The 19,749-nt window shown below is 39.7% G+C and overlaps 2 protein-coding genes across 7 annotated transcripts in view; one reads left to right on the top strand and one right to left on the bottom strand.

Moving 5' to 3' along the window:
* The window catches only part of SVOPL (SVOP like), a 31,548-nt gene extending 21,311 nt beyond the window's left edge, over window positions 1-10,237 (top strand). The window contains exons 12-14 of the mRNA XM_042470000.1: window positions 624-713; window positions 1,192-1,305; window positions 10,029-10,237. Of these exons, the coding sequence (XP_042325934.1) occupies window positions 624-713; window positions 1,192-1,305; window positions 10,029-10,040 (216 nt within the window). The 3' untranslated portion in view covers window positions 10,041-10,237. The remainder of the gene's footprint in view (window positions 1-623; window positions 714-1,191; window positions 1,306-10,028) is intronic.
* Window positions 10,238-12,759: 2,522 nt separating this feature from the next.
* The window catches only part of TRIM24 (tripartite motif containing 24), a 66,937-nt gene continuing 59,947 nt past the window's right edge, over window positions 12,760-19,749 (bottom strand). For 2 of the 6 annotated variants that reach the window (XM_042468346.1, XM_042468347.1), the window contains exons 17-19: window positions 19,155-19,229; window positions 14,100-14,249; window positions 12,760-13,029 (exon numbers count right to left, since the gene is read on the bottom strand). In XM_042468346.1, coding sequence (XP_042324280.1) covers window positions 12,829-13,029; window positions 14,100-14,249; window positions 19,155-19,229 — 426 coding nt within the window. In that variant the 3' untranslated portion in view covers window positions 12,760-12,828. The other 4 variants (XM_042468348.1, XM_042468351.1, XM_042468350.1 and 1 more) reach the window with 4 other exon arrangements.

Here is a 19,749-nt window from a genome sequence, read left to right as displayed (position 1 = left end):
CTTCATCCTCAGCTTACTTCAGTTGCTACAAACTGAGTTCATAATGCAAAAGTCATTTGCACCCATCTTAGCCGGGGGGGGGGGAGGAGAAAAGAGGGTAGAATATAGTCCTTCCATGTCAGCTGAGGCAAAAGTAAACAACTCTGTTCTCCCTTGCTTTTCTTCCTCATTAATAACTTATGCCATCTTGACCACACTCTGATGTTGCCCAGCCACATGCACTCATGTTTTCATCTGTAAAATGTTGGAGGGTATGGGACAAATGTGAAAGTCAGCATGGTGTATTGTTTGGACTTGAGCATTAGACAATCAACCTGGAGACCACGGTTTGAATCTCCGTTGGGCCATGAAAACCCATTGGGTGACTTGGAGCAAGTCTCATTCTCTTAGCTTCAGGAAGGCAAAGGGAAATCCCCTCTGAACAAGCCATACCAAGAAGACCCTGTAATAGAGTTGGCTTAGGGTTGCCATAAGTTGGAAATGTCTTGAAGGCACACAACAGTACATGGAATAAATATGTGTGTCTGTCTAATAAGAACTTGGTGCTAGTTATCCTTTGACTGTATTCTTCTTTATAACAGGGAGCCGACTGAAGTTGTAATATCTATATTATTGTCTTATAGGTTTATCCAACTACAATGAGAGCCCTAGGCCTGGGGACCAGTGGTTCCCTCTGTCGTATTGGTGCTATGGTAGCACCTTTTATAGCACAGGTGAGATATTTTTCTCTTAATACATTCACTGTGCCAGCAAGAACAGACTTCAGGCAGAAATTTCTAAATAAATTGCATAGATTATAATATATGTATTTCAGGTCTAAATTCAGATGAATTCAGGTGCATTTTTTTTGAAAGGGGTATAGCTGAAAATAAGAGAAACATAATGGCTAAAATATACATGTATGCATTTATTTTGCATTCCCTATGGGATTCACATCAAAACGAAAACAATGTAGAGTAAAACATATTTGATACAATTATATAAAACCCATTAAACAAATTAAATTACAGTTTAAAACACACACACGCCAGTATTTCAGTGCAGAAAATAATACCATGCCTGTAACAATGCCTGCAAAGGGTTTCTGCACCTCATAGATGCCAATGTGCTCAACTCTGAGGAAGATACAGTAAATGTTTCTGTGGGTCTTTTAAAGTGTTCTTCCCGTAATAATAAACTTTTTGTTTGCAGGTGCTTATGAATGCTTCTTTCTTAGGAGCCCTTTGCCTTTTTGCTTCAGTTTGTGTCGTGGGTGCCATCTCTGCTTTCACTCTCCCCATTGAGACCAAAGGGAGAGCACTTCAGGTTGGTAACTTGTCTTCAGTACTGTAAGCTCAGAAGCAAGATTCTATATTGGGAGCAGATATGGGGACAAATTTCCCTATGTTTCATGCTATTATTAATGGCAAAAGAACCTTCAAGTAGCCAGCTTGGTATCAGCAGCCGATTAGCTTAACTTTAGTTCCTTTATGGCTGGAATACTGTAAAGAGCCAAACCAGCGTAACTATACAGGTACAGACAAGGTCAGTAAGATGTCGAAGACAGTAAGCATGGCTGCCATGAAAAAAGTAATGCATTGCAGAGATTGGCTTCTTAGAACTGGTGGATTGTGTCTGCCTTTCCCCAGCTACATGAGCCTGGGGAAAAAATGAAGATGCTAGCATCTCGTGCATGTATTTATTTATTAATTAAAATATTTATATCCCACCATTTATCCAAAGATCTCAGGATGGCTTACAATGAAAGCAATAAATAATTACAATTACAATTAAACAATAGATAATCACAAAAGTTGAAAACATTAAATATATATTTAAAAGTTTTTCAGTTATAAATAGTCAATTTAAAACCGATTAAAACAATCTTGAATAATATAACTATAAAATATGTGCAGCCAGAATAAAATTAGTTTACTTCAAAGGCTTAATAAAGACCCAGCTTTTAACCTGGTGCCACAACCAGAATCGCAGAGTCAGAAAGAGTTTTTTAAAAGTGTTTGTTTTCCATTCCTTGACTACAAAACCTCACAATCCACTGCTTCCTGGAATACTGAAGACACAGGAGCTCCAGCAGATCAATTTACTTCTTTCCCATCCATTATTCTTCCTTTTATACTTCCCCTTCAACTGACATCCTTAACACTGTCTATATTGTGGGGCTTGGGTCTATGTGAGGAAAAAGAGTAGGTAAGTGCTTGGCATTTTCATTACAAATTAGCATTTCTCAGATGTTCTGCAAGTATAGAAAAAGCCCTACTTTGTCTGTTGTTGCTCCCATTACACAATCCAGTTGTTAATTATTGGACCAGTCAAGTCTGGTATTGGAAGGAAACATATTTAAAATTAACCTCTCCCTCCATCTAGAATATGATGCAGCCAATCAAAAGCACATTTTCTATTGAAGTAATTCAGGCAATCTTTCTTCCAGGCTTCTGTTCTTTATACTGTCTGGGAAACCACTTGAGGTGAATTGTCTTTTCACAAAGCTTTGATGAAGCTTTAATTAATCTGTGGTTGGTCTGATATGCCACAGCAATAGAGATGAAAGATTAAACTTATATAAATGGCTTACTTAAGAGTATTTATAGACAAGCAATTATAGCAGAACTTCTCTACCCAGCTGGGCAAGTCACATTAGAAAGCAGATTTGCACCTAAGCTAATAAATATTGTGGGAGAATCGCTGCAGGAAAGAGTTGTCTAATTGGATTAACCTATGATTAGCTACTTCCAGTTTATCCACTTTAAGCAATCACTTATTTATTTGCAGGCTGAGAAGAACAAATATGATAAATGGCCACACTTTCTTTACAAAATTGAACTACTGTTTCTGAATCTGAAGCAAATCCTAAAGACATGCTTCATCCAACTCACTCATTACTTGTGTGAGTTGTCTTAAGCAAGCTATTATTTTGCAGGCATTCATTGGCCATCAAGGTTTGCCTGGGCACCAAGGCAAAAGGGCATCTTCTGCCCTTTTCTGAAGAGAGGGTAATGACTGCTTCATCTGTCCCCCTGAATATGCAAGGATGCAAAATGGTTCCTGGGCACAGCCTGTTGGCCAGTAAATGGACACAGGGTAGGAGCTGCAACAGGAAACTCTGGTTGGAATCCTACATCAAAGCATAGCTGTGGCCGTGTCATTGTACATCCTCCTGTGCAACTTTCAAGCCTCAGTGGGTGCAACTGCAGTCGTTTACGATTGAGAAGGGGAGTGATTCAGACCATGAAATAGCAGATAGACTCCACTCAGTGGTGGTGAAGAGGTGAGGGCACATTTATGAGTATATGTACCTTCCTTTTCTTCCCCCAGGGGCCCTGACATCCAAACCTTTGTGTCTGATTTGCCTCCCCACTCCATTTGTAAAATATATCAGGAGCATGTCCTGATGCCCCCTCCTGGGGCATGTCCAAAACTGGACTACAGTGGATCCTTGTTATACGCTGGGATTTGGTTCCAAGATCCCCCGTGTATAACAAAATCCATGTATGCTCAAGTCCCATTAAGTATAATGACATAGCAAAATGGTGTCCCTAATAAAAAATGGAACATCAAGGTAAATTTATACTTTTTTGGAACATTTTCAAACCGTGTATGCTTAAATCTGTGTATAAAAAAATCCGTGTATAAGAAAGGCCGCCTGTATTTGTGCAACTGGCCATAGTTTTAATTGCATTGGCTGTAGTTTTCATGTCTGAGCAATAGTGGCAAGCAGTGGTGGAAACAGATGGCAGCTCTGCTGATTTCTGCCAATGGCATCATTTTCAAAAATGCCATGTATGAGACAATAACCCACATAGAATGGCTCCAAAGGTATTCAAGAGAAAGGAAACATAGCTATCCTGGTGAGGTGGGGGGAGATAGGGTGATCCAGTGAGAAAAACGCTTGAATTGAAATGGGGTGCCTTTTGCACTTTGATTTTTGACTTCCAAAAGCATTGTTATGTTGACAAAAGAAAGTGTCTACTATAGAAACATCCAGAAAGTGCAGAGAGGGTTTACATAGTGAAGCAATTACTGGGGGGAAAGCCATTGTTACAGTGCCTTGGCTCAAATGGAACTTGGATACAATGTTAGAGAAATAATGGAGTTCCTGTCAGAACATGACTTTGCTGTAGTAGAGCATCCCCTCTGATAGCACAAAATTTGTTAATCCAATGGTTTGAGATAATTGTTATCAGAAATGTTACCATGTGAGGGCAACTATGAGTCAGTAGTGGTACTGCTGAGATATCATCACTGATAAACTTCAGATTGGTGTTACCAGTAGATCAGATAGTATACTTGCTCCGCAATCCTAGAAGAAAACCTCTCACCAATGGGTAAGAGAACATGCAAAATGATTAACTTGAGAATGGAAAATAAAAATCTCACAGTGGTCAATTTGGAAGATTGAAAGAGGTGTGGTTCCTCCACCCCTATATCTTGCAGACGTTTGAAGGTTCTTTACCTTACACATGTCAGTCTGAATCTGTTTGGATTTACTGGGAGTTACCATGTTGTTCACTAAGTTCCCAAGGTTATAAAACCCAGTTCTATCCAATAGTCAGATGAACTCAGTATTCCCCTCAAGTATTCTTAAGCATCATGAAATTAACAGAACAATTTGCTGCTTCAATACTAACATTTATTCTACTAACAATAATAGCACAGATAAGAAAAGGTTGCTTACACAACTAGTTCTTCAAATGGCCATCTGCAAACTCAAATGAATTATGCTGTATGTAAAGTGTGTGTTTCAGAACTTTCTAGATCAGTTACATAAGCGTTTTGGTGATAATCCCACCCATTCCCCGTGCAGCTATCCAGTGTGTTTTCTGCCTAAACCCTTAGCTCCCTGGACACCAAAGCAGCAGCCGAGGAGTGAATGAAAGGCAGGATATGACAAGGGGAGGATGGGCAGTGTTGCATGAGTCCACAGTTAACCATTTGAAGAACCAAGTTACAAGTAAACTACACAGGAGAAAAGTACAGCTCTTCCAAATGCAGCCTCCGATTGGGACCTGGTGTTCAATCCATAGTGTGATATGAAGGTTTGCTTGATATGCTATGAAGAGGAACACTACCCCCTCAAAAGCTATCAATGTTGCCAGTGCTTTGGTTGTATGTCACATTATGTGGACATTTCTGCGAGTCAGGTCATACACCAAGCAAACAGTTGCTGCCACCGTTTTGGAGATACATTGAGTTGAAGCAGGCAGTCCTTTCTTGCTCAGTGAGTAGCAAAAGAAAACTATCTGAGATTTCCTGAAACAAGATGTTCTGTCCACATAAATGCCGGCCCTAGCGCCTTATGCATGCAAAAACAGTGAATGAAGCATTCCAAGTCAGAAGTAGGATTCTGCATAAACACAGGGAGTATATCTTGTTTGATGAGGAGGAGAAATGGAGGAAAGGCATGCACGATAGATCCTTTCCAGTTGAACAGGAATGTGTTGCCAAGTGACTCTTTTCCTTAGAAGGCTCTGGAACAGACGGTCTTGCACTGCTTGTTAGAGGTCTTGAGAACAAGTCTATTGTTGCTATCTGTAGTTCTTGAAGATTGTGAGTAAAGTGCCCCAAAATCTATTCACGACGGGACACAGATGCCCAACTTAGGGTAACTGCCAGGATATTCTGTTCCCTGGAAGGTGGATTGCAAAGCCCAAATCTTCCACAGAATACATCAATTCCAAAATAGTACCATGAGCTGCAGCAAGACGTGTGTTCAGGTAGTAGATCACCATGGTATTGTCCAATTCTACCTGAACTGCCTTGCAGTACAGAATCTTCTCAAATGCCCTGAATGCCTTGTCAATAGTCAGCATCTCAAGGGCATTTATATGGAGTGCACTCTCTTGTGTGTACCAATGTCCCTTGACAGTTAGTGCTTTCGAATGTGCTCCCCAGCCTTCCAGGGACGCATCAATTGTGACTACAAGGGATGGTTGTTCAGGTAAAATGGCTTCCCTGCCTGAATATTGTGAGGATCCATCCACCAAGCTACGGAGTGATGTACACTTTGAGGGGTCATTAACATCTTGAATGAGAGTCTAAAAGAGTGCTGAGTTTCAACAGGAATCATGTCTGATGAGGTTTTATCCATAACTATGTGTATGGAACTACTGAGGTCATCAAGGCTATGAAACCTAGAAGGACCTGAACTTCATCTATGCCCTACTGAAGAGCATGGGTTCTGTCTTCTAAAAGGAACACAGTTTGCACTCTCGAATCTAGCATGACTTCTATGAAACACATTTGCTATGTATGTATGTTCCACTTGAGATTTTTTGAAGTTCACAATGACACCAAGTGTCTCTAAGAAGCAGAGAGTGCAACATATATTTGAAAGCAGTTGGCCCTCCATATTGGGGCTTTGACTTTTGCGGATTTGATTATTTGCAATTTTGAATAATATATTCTCTCTAGGAATCTCTAGGTCCTCGAGCGCAACTCTGCCAGTTGACCATAGAATTGTGCTGGAGAACCTAGACATTCCTAGAGAAAACACTTCTATAGGCATTTGTAGGTCCTCCAGCATGAGTCTATGATGACCCTTTGGTAGATGTTGACTATAGAGTTGCATTGGAGATTCCTAGAGAGGGCTTCTCGCACATAAAAAGAATAGTGGGGTTTTTTATTTGCAGTTTTTCCATATTCACAGGGCTCCTTCACCCCTAACCCCAGCAAATGTGGAGGGACCACTGTAGTTGATATAGGGAATAGGGCAATGTCCTGTTGTCAAAGACAAGCTGCCACCACTGCCATGCACTTTGTGAAAACACTCAGATCACTGCATAGATCAAAGGCAAGGCATGTAAGCAGCAAGCCTTTCTCCCCATAGCGAAACACAGGAATCAGTGATGACAAAGCTTGATGGTGATGTGAAAATATGCAGTGTGGAAATATGCATCCTTCAAATACATCATGGCAAGCCAATCACTCTTTTGTGTTGGCTAAGTCAAGAGTTGGAAGAATAACCTAATAATGAAGATTCTTGGATAGTCCACAACAATGTACTCTTTTGAAGAGTCACAGTACAGGATAGTGATGAATCTAGTAGTGAAACAGTTTGAGAGCTTAGTTTTCAAAGATGTCTCAGCACAAGGAGAGTTTGCTGTACAGATCTGGAGATTGTACACAAGCTGGAGACCTCACATAGGTGGCACAATGGACGCCTGGTGGAGAAGAGTTCTAGATCACCGTGGTGAAGGGACAAAAAAATGTGATAGCTCCTAGACGTTACTGCTGCTACAGCAGAAATTGGTGCATCAAAGTAAAATTGTTAAGCAAGAGAGTCGTCAACCACATCAAAAAGTAATCAAAAGCAGTTTAGTTCAAAACCCAGAAATGATTCTGAGAGCAAGTTCCTTTGATGCTGCTAACGCAGCAGTTAAAAAGGAACTGAGGCAAATGAGTGAGAATGTTGGGGTGGGGAATAAGAGATGGGGGGAGCTACTGCCCAAAATCTAATTAGTGATTCCAGAAGGTTCTGAATATCTCTGCTCAGGAAAATCTATTTGTGTAATTTACAGAGACCATGAAGAAGAACTGAGGGATTAGGTGCAAAGTGTGCTGGATAGCTGCAAGAGGAGTGGGTGGGGCTACCACCAAAACACTTATGTAACTTTTCTGGATGGTTCCAAAACATGCACTTTCTAGGCGCAGATAACCTATTTGTGTGAGTCACAGAGACCATGACAAAGAAATGCACTGTTTTTAGTAGTACAGCTTACATACTTTGAACCTGTCCAAGCAACCTTACACCTGTAGCAGAATTATGCAGCCATCCCTTTGTATCTAGTGATTCTGTGTCACAGATTCAACCATCTATGTTTTGGAAAACCCCCACAAATAACAGTCCAAAAAGCAAATCTTGATCTTGCCATTCTATATAAGGAACACCATTTTACTATACCACTGTATACAATGGGATTTGAGCATCCATGGATTTTGGTATCCATGGGGGGTCCTGGATAACAAGGGATCGCTGTATAGCAAAGCATAACACCACTTCTCCTACTCTGTTTAAACGAATCTATACATTGGCATCTATTTGTATATTCTTTATCAAGGAGTATCTTATCACACATACTGTATGAGTTATTAGCAGTTACTTGGTAGGAGCTACAGAGGTGGACCAGCTTTGCTGAAAGTAAAATCTGCAACCCAGCAGACAGGGTCGTAACATCTTATAGCTTGGGTAGGTCCTCCCACTTGCTCCTAATTTTATACCCTCTTCATCCTTTGTTTCTGCTCTCTTCTAATTCAAAGAGTGAGCTGAGGTAAGGTAGACATCATCACTATTCTACCTGTTTCAGCCAGTGTAGGTATTTATTTTGTCTCCCAACGTACTAGCATCTCCTTTTCTTGTGTACTGGTGTGAAGATGCTTTGCAGGCATTTAGCCAATGGCCAATACTGTCAGGATTGCTATTATTGTAAGTCAAGTATTACTTTAATCTTTATCCTTGTTTATACTTAGGCTGGCTCCCTTCCTGGAGGAAACATGTATATCCTTGGAGGTCTTTTAAAGTCTGGATGGCCATTTGTTGGGCATGCTTTGATTGTAATTTCCTGCATGGCAGGTGGTTGGACTGGATGGCCCTTGTGGTCTCTTCCAACTCTATGATTCTATATTTTCATAACACACTACTCAGCAATACAGCCCACAGCATTAAACACTTAAACAAACCAAACAGAAATCTAACCAACAGCCCAGCCTGTTACAGGGTTCTTTACTATGACTGATACTGAGTTCACCAAAAGTAATCCAATGAGTATGGTAGGCTGTATTGAGCACCTTGAGGATGCCTTTAATGGGTTGACACCATTGAATTTAGTGCAGGAGAATGTCCAAAACAAATCGTAGAAGAGCATTTAAGTGCTTCCAAAGAACTAGAGCGGTATTCTAAGCCATGAATGATGAGGCCACCAGATGTTGTTAAGTATTCAGTCTACCTTGCTGCAGATTTGCTACTTTCCTTCTTCTTGGGTCTATTACTTTCAGATATGGTATATCCTTCCATTGTTATAGTCTAGACACAAGTCTCATTAAGTCTCAGTGATACCAAACTTGGTGCTTTTGCTCCCATCCCAGGAGTAAGTTTAAAAGGCTCTTAACAGCTTAGTGAGACTCCTACAAAAAATTATTCCCATCTCCTGCACAGTGCTCCCAATTATTCACAAGGAATCCTTCATATTGGTATTGTGGCCTGCGTTTCATGCAACCAACATCAAGACTGGCATACCATTAGTCACATACATGCAGAGAAAATCATTTATAACAACACAACAGATGTATTCTATTTACAGCAGCAGTTGCACATACAGCAACACTGAGCATTCCAGATTATCTCCATGTGGATATTTACACAATGCTGAAGACATATCTGCAGCCAGTATACTTTCTTTCTCAATGGTGATCTTGAGGGACTTTCTCTATACAACTGCAAGCCATAATGATGGGGGGGGGGGGGAATCTAACCTACATATCAAACTCTACCAGGTGAATAGGTTGTGCATTGGGGCAACTATCTGAAGGAAATAATTTAAAATACACACCTACACAACCACTGGTATGCCTGCACTAACAGCAGACTAAAACCACACATTAATTAATAGTATTTAACTTAGTGGTTAAGGCTTAGTGGTTAAGATGCTAATTTTGATGATCAGAAGATCAGAAAGTTGGCAGTTTGAGGCCCGAGTGCTGCATGATGAGTTTAGCTCTCGTCACTAGTACCAGCTTCTGCCAACCTAGCAGTTTGAAAGCATGCAAATGCAAGTGAAATAAATAGGTACCACTTCTCAGTGGGAAAGTAATAGCATTCAGTGCATTCATGCTGGCCACATGACAACCAGAGTAGTCCTCAGACAACACTGGCTCTTCGGCTTAGAAATGGAGATGAGCACCGCTCCCTATAGTTGGTTACTAGACATTCATGTCAAGGGACTATCTTTACCTTTTTAGATATCTATTCTTTTTTAAAAAAGTATAATTGTGGAGACTTGTCCTTATTTCTCAATTTTTTTTACAAATTCTTTCAGCAAATGAAATGACATGCTCACCTGAAAGAGGATAAATACAAGAGATCATCACACCTTACCAGTTTGACCCTGTTTATTGAAAGGATAACTATTTTTTCCTGCATATGTCTTTTAAACAAATGTATTGGAAACCTGATGTATTGCCATTACCTCAGTTGGAAACCTCTGCATATCTTAAGTAAACAGAAGTAAAAAAAATAAAAAATAAACAGAAGTGAATTCCAGATTGTAGATTTGTGCTTTGTTTAAAAACAAACAAACAAACAAACACCCTCAGCATCATGTTTAACCAGGCTTGAGAAGGTTGGCCAATAAAGGTATCACTGGTGGATTTTTGTTTGAATTTACTAAATGGCCAACACAGCTACCCCTGCATGTTTTCAGAATTGGGAAGGTTGTGTCTTCCCAATTATTCCAAGGTCTGGTCTTCCAATTATTCAGGCTTCCATTCAGAACAATATGCTACTGATGTCAGATAAAAAGTAAACAGGACATTTTATTCCTCAGAAATTAGTTGGAGGCAAAGGAAATAAATAGTTGGCGATATAAGTAACTAATGTGGATTAAGAGCATAGGCCCATTTCACCAATACAAGACATGACATTTTTGCTTGCTCCGTTGTTGTTACCTTTCTTCCTCTCCTTGATAGTACAGTTTTGTTGCTGCTAGTTGTCTAGAGAAGTTAAGAATTTCTTGACAGCGACAGCAGTTTGACAGTGGAGCAGACTGCCTCAGGTGTGCTCTCTCTCTCTTTGGGAGATTTAAAACACTGGTTGGATGGTTCTCTCTCAGGAGTACTTTCACTGAATATTCCTGCAAGGCAAGGGGGTTGGGACTGGATAGCCCTTTCAGCTCTATGATAACATACAGAATAATATATACTGAATTTCTCTCTTCATGCTCTTTGTCAACGTATGTTAGAATGCCCAGTGAGTACAGACAAAAACAGGTCAATCCCATTGTCCCAGCCATCAAAAACAATTAAAAGAGAGGCATGTCAGGGAATACAAAAATAATCCCAAAAAGATAGAAAAGAATTTTTTACCGCCTTTGTTGATTTTACTTCTGCTTTTGACCTAATCAACTGAGATCGACTCTGGTCAAAGTTAGCAGTGGCAAACATTGATAGAAGACTGCTTCTTCTAATTCAAATGTTACATCATAATGTCATGATAAAGCCAAATGTATCTTTATCAGAGCTGAGGCCATTTTTTGTTTAAGACAAGAGGTGCTGAAGTGAATTCCAACTGAAGAAATGAGGACACAACACATTAGCCTCCTGCCCAACCTTGGTGGGCCTATAGTTTAATGCAGAATCCAGATTTCTCTCACCCAACTATATATTGAAATCCACTTGCTTTCTCCCACAGAACTAACTGAGGCAGAATTCAAAGTTATAGCCATGTTAGTCTGCAGAATCAGTATGTAGAGAGATCTTGTAGCATCTTTGAGATTAACTGAAATAAAGAAGTTGGCAGCACGAGCTTTTGTAGACTTCAGTCTACTTCCTCAGATGCATGACCCATTGAGTTCCATTGAATTCATATCTTTATACTAAGCCTGATATGTATGCCAATCAATGTTTTCCATAAAATCAAACACTAGAAAACACAGCTCAACAGCCTTCATTTTACTTTCTATTTCCAACAAAAGGAATTTTAAAACTATAGTTGTTTAAAAATCACACTTATTTGCAGGGAATTTCCCATTATACAAAAATTCTTTTTAAATTAGTTTCCAATACAGCTGTTGTTAGAGCAGGTGAAAGATTTCTTACCATTTAAAAGACGCCGACTTCTTAACAATGCACATAAGACCTGTTACATGCACTAAAATTTAGCAATACCTTTCTCTGAATTGTACCATGGTGATGTGTGTGGTGTATAGAACAGCAGAGACTGAAAATCCACATGAAGGCAGATACACTGTGGTACTGTAGCAACGATAATGCTATAGACTCAGTAAAGAAAGCATTGTACTTCATAGAGCAAATCAAACTTTTTTTTTAAGAATCCAAACCTAATTTCAAAAAGAGATTATCCACTGTTTAAAAAAATGCTATGGATGATTATTTCTAACTTTCTGAGTCAGACGGCATAGGAAGAGACTGTATGATGGAAATCAGTCTCAGTCAGAATAGTTCCATGGGCACATTAAGACTGCCTAAATGCTTGCAATGTTACCTAGAGAACTACAGCCAATGGAACATGATTTCTTATGTCCTCAATAATACACTTAAACATACTTTTTTCAAAATATTTTAATTCCTCTCTTCACTTCTTACATTTTAGAACACAAGTAGTTCTATGGGGTCAGCTACAATCCCATTGTACCAGTCAGTATCCTAGAACAGTATCAAGCCACTTGTTTTTTCTCCCTTCATTGGATAATGGTTATATACAGTACAAAGAACTGAACGTATGGCCAGCCACCTGCCTTTGGGAAATTAATTTCTAATGAGATGACATTTTTAAAAACAGCAAGAGCCACACATTAAATTTATCTCCAACTTTCTTTCTTTTTTCTTCTTTGTTTACAAATAAATCCTTTCCAAATAAAAGAGGTGTCACCCTGGAATGAACATATAATGAGCTTCCAAAACAAGGGTAAAATTGATAGAAATTTTCTAAAGCCTCCTACATGCCTCACTGCTTGATACGTTTGTACCGGGGAAGGAAGGTACAACCTGCACAATATGTCCACAGCTGTAGAAGTCACTTTGTTTTTTTTAAAAAAAGTCCAGAAAATGAATGCTGATAAATATCTAAGTAAAAAATTCTTAGCAGGACATATAACCAGTTCATTTTAAAAAATGTCGCTCTTCCCATTTGAGGCGTTTTTTTCGGGGTTGCACAAAGTCATCATCTGAATCATCTGATATGTTTGGACTAGCACAGTAGTAAGGCTGAGCAGGGAATTTCATCTCAGGGAAAATGTTCTTCAGAAGTTCTTCAAAGTAGACTTCGAGTTTCATACCAGCATCAGCCACTTCGGAATCCGGCTGTTGGGGAAATTAAAGATACCACTGTGTCAAGACCAAAAATAATGTTTAAACAACTGTCAAAAATCCCTGAAATGCAATAATATTAACACACAAGGTAAATGAACTTCACTGCTCTAGCCTTCCAAAATACTACTAGACATTTTAGTTACTGTAAATAAAAATGTTCCACTCTCCCTTTCTAGTGACACAAATTAGAAAGTTTAAAAATTCAGTCAATAGGTCTGTTAGTAATTTAAAATATGTTGTGACAATGGTACAATTTACAGTAGCATTTATAATATTACAATCAGTATGCAAGATTATGTTATTTCATATCGTTCTTTTAATAAAAGCAAGCTTTTACAAGGCTACAGTATGTGTATTCTTATGCGCAACAGCTAATGGTTGATCCCTGCTCAGCAGGGAAACCTACTGAGTCATCTGGGGCAAGTCACACACTCTCAGCCTCAGCAAAAGTAAGCACCCTTTAAACAAATCTCACCAAGAAAACACTGTGAGAAATTCACCTCAGGATCACCGTACGTCAGATATGACTTGAAGGCACACAGCAAACACTAAAAAAACCTTATAAACAGATGTTTAGAAAAGTGCGTACACATAGGTAGCAAATTTGAATTAGGGGTTAATTTCAGAAAGATATCAGAATTAAGTCTGAAAGATGTATGTCTTAAACCTCTTCCAATCCCACACAAATTTATTTAGGAATTAAGACTGCAAATATCAGCACTGTTAGAAATTGTATAAATATTTCCTGATGCTGGAAATTAATTAGCTTCTCTGGGGTTGAAGCTCTTGCCTCTGCTAAGATAGTTACAGTTCAAAAGATACTGAGGTATAAACAAAGACTCAGCAAATGCTCTTCTCTGTGATACCAAGACATCCTTGTGAAATGTTACCTTCGTTACTTTTAAATACTTGCATTTTATTAGGAAATAATTTGCATGAATTCAAAGATTCCCTTACTATAATTACAGTTGGTACAAACCATCAACTACAATTCCCAGAGCACTGAACGTTAAGGAAATGGCTCAAAATAACACCACCATCACACCACAGTATTTTCTAACCTCATTAAATTCTGCACAATTCTGAAAGATCAGTCTGAAATCAGCCACAACATCTTCTAGTTTTGTGTATAATGGGTGATGCATCTGCAGTCTATTTTTGATCGTTGATAGGTCCATTGGCTTTTTAATTATTTTGTAGTAGTCAGGCACCTAAAAAGAAACTGATCAGTATTCTCAGAAATTAACTTCAGTGTCTTCTTTGTTGTTGCTATGAGAAAGAAATTATCTCAATGCAGATCTTAAGTAATGTAGACTCCTGATATGCATTGTTTTATTACTGACAGTAAATGGAAAGAATATATATCACCAATAAAGTTGAAATAACTTGAAATGCTTATTTAGTTATGGTAAACTGTATTTTTCTCCCTTTATTTAAACCACAGGGGGTAGTGTCATTATCAACTTCACATCATTATCCTACAGGGTACTTGTCCCAGGAAAATAGGTATAGATGGTTTATGTGACCTTGTGCTTTCCTGGTTGTTTGCTAAGATACAGTAAAAGAAAATGTGTCTCAGCAGTGTGCTCTCACCTTATCATTCATGATGTTACTGTCTTATGCTCTATTAAAGCAAATACAGAAAGCATAGGAAGATTCCACAGTACAAACATGCCAATGAGAAGTTTCCCAGAGTTGTTTTGTCACATTCTGAGGTTAACCTCAGTAACAATCTCTATGAGAGGGGTTGCCCACTTATCTGTCCATAGGGAAAATACAGGAATTTGGATCATGAACTTGCTGCATCCATATTTTAGTAATAACACATGGCTTCCTTCTATTAGGCATGTACAATGCTACATATTAGCATTAACGTGTTTGTGATGGATATGACTATATTTTGTATTCTGGACCATTTGCTGTTGAAATTGAGCTAATATCTAAAAGATGACAACTACATAACTGTGCTTAGATGGACAACCTGCTCTAGTTCCTAACACAGGAACTTTAGGAATGTAAAGCCTCTTTGTAATACTTAGCTGAACTATACAGAAAGGCCCTCTATGAAAATAAGTGAGTTCATATTAAATTTATATACTGAAGACACAGGTCTAATACAATATGAATCTTCTATTACAAAGAGTTCAGCCATGTTAAGGTCTTTTCCTTGTGAAACAAAATACAGAATCTCCTATTTTATGTCCCTTCACATGTCCTCATAAAGATCAACATACAATCAAAAGAGAGGTGTGATGGGTAAGAACTAGTTCTTACTATTCAAGGCGTATACTACATCTGTAGTGGTAGCTTCATTTATTGGGAATGGGAAATTGGCCTTCATCCTGATCTGTTTAAAAATGGCTGTAGCAGCTGAACTTGGGTTTTGACCAACCTAAACTAGCAAATTATTCCCATGAATGTTTCTCTTTTTAATTTACACCTCTTGAAGTAAAGTGATGGCCTGTTACAGACAGCCAAAATAAAGCTGCTTTGAGTCACAGTGGAGGTGTGGTATTTCAATGATGCATGTGTCCTAAGAGTCCAGAAGCCACACCAAAGCCACGCTTTAGCAGGGCTGGAACGTGGCTTTGGTGCGACTTCTGGACTCTTAGGACGCATGCATCATTGAAACACCATACCTCCACTGTGACTCGAAGCAGCTTTATTTTGGCTGTCTGTAACAGGCCTGTATCTCTAAGACAGCTAGCAAACTGTAACACAGCATACTCAACATGAAAGTCTTCCAGGAGGCATCCAGGAAAGCAGGTATCAAATGATTTCTGACTTTGAAGAAAGTCAGGGTCCTCTGGCTCTTCTTCCCAGTTTGTATACATGGCCTACACATAATGCTGCAGAAGAAAGCTTCAAGGACAGAATAGTGGAGCAAGCAAAGGAAAAGAATATGTAACTCTCAGAAGGAATGCGAAATCTTTGGCAATGTGCAGAACTGACCAATCAAGTGAAGAAAACAAGCTACCTGTGCAGAGCAGTTTATACACTGCATCTCTGAGTTGACTGTAGAGGGAAATTCCATTTCTGAGCTTGTTGCTAATTAATAATAATAATAATAATAATAATAATATATCCCGCTGCAATTGAGGCGGCTAAATGCAATCGAGGCAGCTTGAGTTCCATCGCCACAACAGAGAACGCTTCATTTCACTTCCAGAAGGATTTACATATGGCAAGAGCCCTACATGTCAAGATAGTGTGATAACAGCAGCCACCATAGGAGGCAGGACAGAAACTAAGCAATGAGAGCATCTGTATGTACAAAATCATAAACTCCTCAATTTTGTTTGTAAAAATCTTTGGATTTGTGCCTGTGGATCTGGATCTGCTCTAGAGACACTGAGCTTCAAAGCTTTTCTGTTTTTATCTCTGCCCTGAAATAGACAATCCTTTGGATGGGTAAGCTTTTATTGTAGTTTACAGGGAGGCCATGGCACTGCAAGCAAGCCAAGTATATCAGAGGTCTTTCATGGCTTTGAGAAGGAAAGTGCTCAGAGCACAACTTATACATGCACCCCTTCAAGATGGGAAAGGTGACTGCTGATATGATTAAATTTATAAAGATCTGGGGGCTAATGCCAGGGAAAATTGATAGGGACCTGTAATGACACTATGTTTCTAATGTGAATCAGAATGACTTTAGAAACTCCTGCACTGGGACAATAGATGTATCATGAAATGGGTTTTCTTGAACGGTTTGAAGAAATTTCATCCTGAATGTGCAGGTGCTACAAATAAGTTGATGTATTTAAAATCCAGGATGGCTCTCCAGTCTCCTCCTTTCTTTGGGATTATGATGAAGGTTAACAGGAAATCCTGTGCACAACTCTGTTCATGACCTCACTATGCAGCTGTTCTTCACTTGCAGTGAGATAACCTTGTGAACGCTGGACAGAAATTCTGAAGTGGAACAGTATAAATCTGTCATTGGAAAGCTGTATTTCGTCCATCTAACTGCCTTCTCTGATTGTTTAGATACCTCTTTGTATTTGGTGGATTTCCCTCAGTCTAACTGGAAACAGGGTCTTGCCACCCTCCCTGGGAAATGTCACCTTAGAACTGCTGATGTTATTCTTTAGGGGGATGAGCAGGTATTGGCTTTGAGGATATGGAGGGATGGGTCTTGGAGATGAAATGAGAGAAGGACCAAAGCTTGCTTAAAAAAATCTGTAGCCTGAATCTAGAAAATCCCTTACTGGGACAAATAAGTGAGCCTTATGCAAGAATAGAACAGATACTTACTGAATAAAAGAGATCTAGGATGAGAGAAAAATTAGTCTAGATTTCCTGATGACATTCCAGGTTTAGGCCTGAAGCAAAAAGGTTGGGTAAAGCAAGAGTTTTTCTCTTTCTTTGGTAAGAATGGGAATATGGCAGAAGCAGCAAAGAATGAAGGAAGTTATAAAACACAAAGAAGCAGAAAGGAACGTTGGGTACTTACCGTGACACGTTCATTTCCTGCAGAGAAGGGTCCTGGCATCCTGTAATCTGGGTTTAGCTCCTCCTATTTGCTCCTGTAGGCAGGGACAATACAACAAAGACCGGCCCCAATATAGGGAGGAGCTAGCCCCCCTGAGCCTCAGTCAATAACAAGCCAAGCGACTAGTAAGGTAATCAAGGAACTGAACTTTAGTAACATCAGCTAAGGGTTAACTAGAACACCTTAGAAAAAACTAGTCCAAGAACAAACAAGAACTCAGAAAAACCAATCCAGCAACAAGAAGAAGAACAAGGCAGGTCCACCAACAGGCAGGCAGGGTCGGAGGCCACAGGCAGCACCCGGGTGGGCAGGATGCCATTTTAAGTCTTCTTCATGCTTCCAAGGCTGTAGTAAAGAAGCTGCAGAGCAACAGCAAACACATCCCAATGGGTCTCCCTCTGAAGCCAGCTCCCTCTGTTGAGCTGGCAGACCCTGAGCTAGGGAAGCCTGGGTTAAGGATGGCTCTCAGGGTCCTCTGCCATAGCCACCACCAAAGAAGAGGGGAAAGGCAGGAGAGAGGAGAAGAAGGGAAGGCCAAGAAAACTCTCAAACCGCTTTTGTAGAAAGGAAAAACTTCGCTGGCTCGAAGAGACCATCCTGCTAGGAGCATAGGCAGGAAAAAGACTGAGGCTCAGGGGGGCTAGCTCCTCCCTATATTGGGGCCGGTCTTTGTTGTATTGTCCCTGCCTATAGGAGCAAATAGGAGGAGCTAAACCCAGATTACAGGAGGACAGGACCCTCTCTGCTGGGAAATGGGGAATAAAAGATAGGAAGTACCTGTCTTGGATGAGCCAGGGAACAAACTGGAAGGAAGCGACAGAGGACCCCCAAATATCTGAACCATGTGAACTCTGCCTTCCTTGGCACTGATTGGAGATAACCCACATAAGGAGGATACCTTCTCAAACCAAAAAGAGAATGAATCATGGATGGTACCTGGTAGCATTTATTCAGAAAATTAATGGTTGCATCATATTTTTTTTTTTGCGGCTCAAATATAAGATTTGAATGATATTCTACTTCAGGGGTAGGCAACCTGCGGCCCGCGGGCCGGATGCGGCCCAGCAAGGCCTTGGGACCGGCCCCAGCCCGGTCCTGCCGCCGGAGCCTTTGGCCTCTCGCGTGAGGGCGTGGGGCCTTTGGCCTATCAGGAGGAGGCGGGCAAGGGGGGGTAAGCGGCAGGCAAGGGGGGCAAGCGGCAGGCAAGGGGGACAATTGTCTATAGAAGCCTCTGAAACATGCATTTATATTAACATTTTTTTAAAAAATCAGCAAATTTTTAGTGTATCCTCCATTTTAAAAAAGCGTCCTCCATTCGAATTTTTGTCCTACATTTGTCCCGGCTTATTTATTTATTTTTAAAAAATTTAATTATTTATTTATTGGCTTCGGCCCCCGTTGTCTGAGGGACAGCAACCCGGCCCCCGGCTCAAAAAGGTTGTCTACCCCTGTTCTACTTGATACCAATGCTCTCTTGCTGTCAAGGATGAAATGATATGCGGCACTGAAGAGTAAGAGTGATATGCTGCACTGAAAAGCATTACAGTATTGGCTTATTTGACCAGTAATGGTTATTCACACCTTTTCAAAACATTAATAATATAATATTAAGTGACAACCATACCATGGGAGGGACTGGATCTTGAAAAGGAAGGCTCATTTCATGGCAGTAAAGATACAGCAGCAGTCTTTCACACTTCTGCACAATAGAAGATAAACACATTTGCTTGAAACGCTAACTTGAAGACTTACAACAGCATTTTAGTCTTCAGAAAACGTCAACTCTGACACATATTCTGCTAAAATTCTGACACTGTTTCATTTGTCTCCCTCCCACAATAAACACACCGTTCCATGTTTTTGCTGTCAGTGTATAATGTTCTAGAAGTACTAATAAAATGGACTTGAAACATTCAGTGGGTGCACTTCTGAGAATGCACTTGCCATTGATTAATAAGCATATTCCCAAAACCTGTAAAGAAAATAAGGACAGGGGAACTTGACAATCTGGTATGCCTTTATGGGCTTATTGGAAACAATAGTCAATATAAATGAACCTTGGGAAAGATTTCAACAAGATAAAAAGCTAGCATCATGGATCTCATTTATCTATTTCTTAATGTTTACAAGAATGACTCAAGTAAATTATAAATTGAATATGGTACAAAGTGCAAATTGTCTTTCATGTATTATTATTAAGAAGATACCACATAAAACTA

The sequence above is a fragment of the Sceloporus undulatus genome, chromosome 5 (genome assembly GCF_019175285.1).
Source record: "Sceloporus undulatus isolate JIND9_A2432 ecotype Alabama chromosome 5, SceUnd_v1.1, whole genome shotgun sequence".
Taxonomy (NCBI): domain Eukaryota; kingdom Metazoa; phylum Chordata; class Lepidosauria; order Squamata; family Phrynosomatidae; genus Sceloporus; species Sceloporus undulatus.
The sequence above is the reverse complement of the archived record's forward strand: the minus strand, read 5'-3'. Positions and strand labels throughout refer to the sequence as shown.